Raw genomic sequence first — 5,815 nt, 5'->3', positions numbered from 1 at the left:
TTTTTTTGCTGTTAGGATTCAAACCATGTCCTTGCTGCACCCTTTCCTGAGAAGGCAATCCCTCCTCTTCTTTGATGTGAATGGCTTGCTAAAATCTTTATTTCAGTCCCCTGTGCTGAATCAACCACATAGGGGCTCAGATAAAGGCCAGTACTCTAAGGAGGGAAGTCATTGTGAGGCCCAGGGGGTGGATTCAGACCGCCCCACTGTGCACTCTTCAGCCTCTCCATCACCACTTAGCTAAGTCTCCTGAATGTCCTTTTACCTCAGCAGGTCTTCCCGTCCCTTTGGATCATTCTGAAGTGTCACAATGCAACTCTGACAGCTGTCCACAGCCAGAGGGTCACACCCTACTGCTTCCCTCTTCAGAGGCAGTCCGGAAGTGTGGAGGACAAAGTCGCCTGTCCATATTAGATGAGCACCCTCCCCGCCCCCATTATCACTTGTAAATACTTCGGTAGCATAAAAGGGCTCATTAGCCAACGGGGCTTTCAACTCCAGTCCTTTTCTCAAGGACCCTTGGCAAACCTGTTCTGACAGAGAGAAATGTAAAATTCTGGAGGACTCCTCAGCTTGAAGATCTGCAATGGCTTCGCTGTAATTCTTCCCCTCTTCTCCCACGGCACATTGTAGCACTTACTAGAGCTTTTAAACATGAATAATGAGGCGGTATTATGCAATATCAATCTCTCCCCCGACCACAAGCTCCTCAAGGGCAGGGGACCTGCCGTATTCATCTTTGTATCCCCTGCAACCAACTGGCACACATCTCAATCAACGTCTGTGGAATGGAAGCTGGCTGAATTTATACCTCGGGTCACGGTGTGGAGCTCAGACGGGTCTGGAGCTGAAGGCAAGTAGGACTCATTTATTTCTTGCTGCCTAACTCCGCACTGGCTTCCCTAGCAGATCCAAGACACCACAAAGGTTAAGGTGATTATTGTGTGGGTGCTTTTGTGGAAGATCTTTCTCATAGGAAAGGAAAAATGAAGCCCCAGGTCCACCGCGTTTTGGTTATCCTTGGCTAGAGAAAACCAGTTAGGAATGAATGTACCTTAGCTCAGCGGCAGAACCGCAAAGAGCTGCTAAGATCGTTCTTATCAAGCTTGGTCCTAAACACAGCATCAGCTCTTTTCCTTCCTTTGTTACAAGCGCATGTCTTTGACTTAACTTTAGTTTCTAAGCAGAAATACAGAAAATCATCTTTGGAGACCTTGGCTTGTATCCAAGCCGAGTACTCTGCTGACACTTTAGTTTGCTCTATTTAGTCTTATTGCCAGACAACAACAGCGTCGATGTTTCCTTTTACAATTGAGAAAACCGAGGCCCAAGAAGTTTACCCAGAAAAGGGTTTGGAGATGGGCTGCGTTTGGATGCCCTCTCTCCACCACAGACTTCACTCTCTGCACGCGGGTGGGCGTGTGTGTTTGCGCGTGACTGGCGGTGCGTTTCCGTTTTCACGTGAAGCCTTCTGCCCTAGTTTTTCCGATTTCACTTTTTGGAGACTAAAGTCCAGTTCTCCAAGGTCTCGCCTCACTCAGCTATCTCCCTCCTGCGTCCCAAGGACAGACGGCCACTCCCCACCACCCAGTTCGGAGTCCAAGCCCGGGTTAAGTCCACGGGCTCCGCGCCCGCCCTGTCGAGTCCCGCGCTGTGGGACTGCCCCGCGCACCCAGCGCTCCCGCGGGCTCGAGTGGCCCGCGCCTGGCCCCACCTCCCCTACCTGACGCCCGCGCAGCTAGAGGCCCCGCAGCCTCCGCCCACCGGCGCGCCTGCGCTGCCATTGGCTCCGCGGGCTGCCCGTCTCCTTCGCTCCGTCCCGGAGGCAGGTTTAGCGGGAGAAGCCGCAGTCCCGGCGGCTCGGGCGCAGCGCGGAGCGCGGATCGCGCCTGGCATGGCCCCGCGCGCGGGAGTCCGTGTCAGCAGCCGAGCCACGGCGGCAGTGAACTTGGCGACGCGCTCTTGCGGCCCAGCCTCTGTCATGTAGTCGCCGGCGGCGCTCCCCGCAGCCCGGGAGCCGCAGCGCGATCCAGACACAGCGGAGCAGCCTGGGCTTCTCCGGGAGGCGCCGAGCGCGCCGCCCGGGCGGAAGAGGGACATGGGGGAGAAAGTTTCCGAGGCGCCCGAGCCCGTGCCCCGGGGCTGCTGCGGCCACGGCGCCCGGACCCTAGTCTCGCCGGCGGCAGCCGTGTCCTCGGAGGGCGCTTCCTCAGCGGAGTCATCCTCTGGCTCGGAAACTCTGTCGGAGGAAGGGGAGCCCGGCCGCTTCTCCTGCAGATCGCAGCCGCCGCGGCCGCCGGGCGGCGCCCTGGGAACCCGGCTGCCCGCCGCGTGGGCTCCCGCGCGCGTGGCTCTGGAGCGTGGAGTTCCTACCCTGCCGCTGCCGCCCCCCGGAGGAGCGGTACTGCCGGTGCCCCGGGTCAGCAGCGCATCCCAAGAGGAACAGGATGAAGAGGTGGGATCAGTCTGTCCCATCCCGCACCCTCCAGGTCCCCGCTGTAGGGGCCCCTTAGATCCCTTTGCGTGAGCGCTGGTGTCATGGAGAGGGGAGGGAACTTAAAGGTGCTCTGCTACAGCCTGGGATAGTGACGGTCAGGAGACTCTGTGGGTCCTTGACTTCTTGTGGTTGTCCCCGCGCTCTTGTCTACATGGACTACCCGACGGTGTGCTTTGGAAATGTCACTGAGCTGATGCCTTCATATCTGTTTCTGCTTGAGTCCTCAGCGATTGGATGTGATGTGAAAGCTTGGCTTGTCCCCCCCACCCCCCAACTCATACCCAGATTCTTAGACGTGGGAATCGCTAACCACTGAGGTCTTGGATGGAGCGGGAGACCCGGAGCGTAGCACGCTGGTGGGAGTGGTGGCTGTGGAGTTGCTTCTTAGGGTGTCAGAGACCAGAGGACGCTGGAGTCTCCTGTGGGTGGTTTTGGTGGGTCACTTCACCTTTCATCCTGGGGAAGAGGAAGATTTCCCCATGCTAAGCTTGTCGCGCCGGCATAACCTCCTATTTGGACTCAGTGTTCAGAGGAGCACTGTCGCCATATCAGATAGGATGTGTCTTATCTTGTTCAGAGGACTTTGTCCAGCCTCATTTCTTCTAAGGCTGTACATATGTGTGTCGCTTCTTGACACACCGAGTTTTGCTATCTCAGGCTTTTTTCCTTCCTTCCTTCTTTCCTCCCTTCCTTCCTTCCTTCCTTCCTTCCTTCCTTCCTTCCTTCCTTCCTTCCTTTCTTTCCTTTTTTCCTTTCCCCCTCTTACTTTGGAAGAAGGAAGATTCTTCAAGTCTCTAAGATTGTTTGCTTTGGACATCTCTTGTGGGAGAAACCATCTAGATCAGACAGGACCATAAATAAAACATGACCCTAGCATAGTCTCCGTGTGAAATTAATTCCGCAGTGCCAGACTGGTATTTTCTCGTCTCTGCTGGGGTTAGCACTAGGAAACAATTGCCTTTGTCTCTAGAAGAAGTAAACAGAGCCCAGGGTCCTGGCTGTAGCCCCCCTGGGCGTCCAGCCTGGAAGTAGGGGCTGGATCTAGCCCAAGGCTAGCAGAGGCAATTTCCAGCCTAGCAAAGATGGAAGGAGCCTTGGCTGATGGCTGGCCAAGTCTCCGGCTGTAGCCGTGACCCCTTTCCCGATGGCTGTGGCATTTCAGGGATCTCAGGCAGGTGTCTGGAGATCTGCTTTCTGGAACTCTTTGACTCCTGAGTTGTGAGACCTGGGTGCGTTTCCTTCCGTAGCAGTTCACTTCTGTAGTCAAAAGTGGAGAATTTCAAGGTTAAGTTCATTCTGACGGAGTGCTGTTTCTGACCTGGAATTCTGGATAGCACTAAGTTCCAGACTGAGTTTAGTCATCGTCCAGGAGTTTGCTGGACAACACACCCACCCTAGGAGCTGGCATATATCTCCTTTTGATGTAGCGTGTTGTCTCTGGGTAACTGGCTGTCCTCATCTGATTCTGTTTTGCTAACATGACATGCACAAGGTCTTCAAGATGTGAGGGATGGGGGCGGATACGTTCTCATTCTTGATCCTGATTGTGTAGTTGGTTTATCACCTCACCCAGGGTGACAGTGCCTTACTTTCTCTAAAGTGGATATAATCATATCTCATTTCCCAGGCAAGGCAGTGAAGGTTGGTTGATTGAAACATATCTTGTACTTCCGAGTAGGATGGCAGAGGGATTTGGGTCACTGTTTTTGAAAGTTCAGAATTGGATGTAAACAGACAGGGCTGCAATTTGTGGCATGACTTAGCCTACTAGGGGATGATGGGGTTCAGTCTTGACTTGCCCTGGGAATTTTGAGGCAGAACCAAAGAAAGTGATGTGGCTCCCTGACCCCAGCAGCAGAAAGTGTTAAAACCTAAAACTTGATGAGGTAGTGTGAAAGCTCATGGACACACACTGGTACTAATGTGGTATCGTGGGATTGTGACTTTTGTGGAATTGCAGCTTGGAGGAATTAACAACATCTCCTGCCCCTTTCCTTAGGAAAAGCATACACTTTAAATTACCATGCCAGAAGGTCTAGGAAGGGCAGACTAAAGACACCTCCTTTCATGGAAATACCTGGGGTTGACTTCTCGTTCTGTCACATTGAGGAAGTGTGCTTACAGGCCACTTGGCTTCTGTCAGCCTCAGTTTTCTCACCTCTTAAATGGGAGCAATAGCAATAGCACTAGAGGTATTTTGTACAAACCTGGACACATCGTCTGATTTAATCTCAGCATAGTAGCTGATATTGAGCTCCAAGTAAATATCAAAAAACATGAACCTTTAGGTTTATTGCTTATAAAATATTGTGAAATCAAACTTCAAAGTTGGGCTGACTTGTTATTTCATTAATGCATAATCCACACACTGTCTACTTTGAGGGAATCTGAGCTCTTATTCCCATTCTTAAAAAGGTTTATTATTTTTATATCACGTGTATGCTTGCACATTTATAATGGCGTGTGCATACAAGAGCAAGTGCCTTTGGTGTCCAGAGAGGGCATTGGATCTCCTGGAGCTGGATTTAGAAGGAGCTGTGAGCCACCTGATGTGGGTGTTAGGCACTGATCTCTGATCTACAGGAGCAGTAGTTGCTCTTAACTGCTAAGGTGTTTCTCCTGCCCTCAGCTTATTCCCCTTTACTGAAATAAGTTGGGGGATTCTTTCTCTTCATCTTAGGCCAAGTTGTGACAAAGCACCTGGTGATAGTTTTAGTTATACTGTAGCAAGGACCCAGACTATAAAACATTAGAAGGCTTAAGAGCAACTCACAGTGTGGCAAGACATTCATTTCTATTTTAAAATTGCTGTGTAGCTTGGGAGATTCATTTTTTCCCCCAAAGAATTTTTAAAAATACCAGCTCACTGTATTTGTTTTTCAAATGCAAGGAAATTCTGGTTCCTAGCATATTACTCCAGTGATATTTTTTTGCTAACCTTGTTAAAGCTGTTTTGAAGGTCACAGTATTTATCTCATTGTCTGTTTCACATGTAAACATAAAGTCATATACGCTTCAATCAGACCTGTGGACACTGGTGTTCTAAAAACTAGTTGAGTATAAGTTGAGTGAGTTCTAAAATTTTAATTTGCCTTTATTATTCAATGGTGTGGGGATAAAAATCTACAGTCTTACATGCACTGGGCAAGCACTTGGCACTGAGCTACAAAACCAACCATTTTTGTACTTAATATTAAAAACATGAGATTCAGCACTGATGGGTGACAGTTTTGTTTAAAGCAAGCAAGCAAGCAAGCAAGCAGGCAAGCAAGCAAGCAAGCAGGCAAGCAACCAGGCAAGCAAGCAAGCAAGTAAGCA

The 5,815-nt window shown here is 50.7% G+C and overlaps 1 protein-coding gene across 8 annotated transcripts in view; it reads left to right on the top strand.

The window, feature by feature from the left end:
• The first annotated feature begins 365 nt into the window (after window positions 1-365).
• Window positions 366-5,815, top strand: part of Mast4 (microtubule associated serine/threonine kinase family member 4) — a 604,035-nt gene continuing 598,585 nt past the window's right edge. For 6 of the 8 annotated variants that reach the window (XM_031360600.1, XM_031360598.1, XM_031360597.1 and 3 more), the window contains exon 1: window positions 1,839-2,455. In XM_031360600.1, coding sequence (XP_031216460.1) covers window positions 2,099-2,455 — 357 coding nt within the window. In that variant the 5' untranslated portion in view covers window positions 1,839-2,098. Of the gene's footprint in view, window positions 854-1,838; window positions 2,456-5,815 lie in introns of those variants that run through there. The other 2 variants (XM_031360602.1, XM_031360601.1) reach the window with 2 other exon arrangements.

The sequence above is a fragment of the Mastomys coucha genome, unplaced genomic scaffold (assembly GCF_008632895.1).
Source record: "Mastomys coucha isolate ucsf_1 unplaced genomic scaffold, UCSF_Mcou_1 pScaffold8, whole genome shotgun sequence".
NCBI lineage: Eukaryota > Metazoa > Chordata > Mammalia > Rodentia > Muridae > Mastomys > Mastomys coucha.
This window is presented reverse-complemented; position numbering and strand designations above follow the sequence as displayed.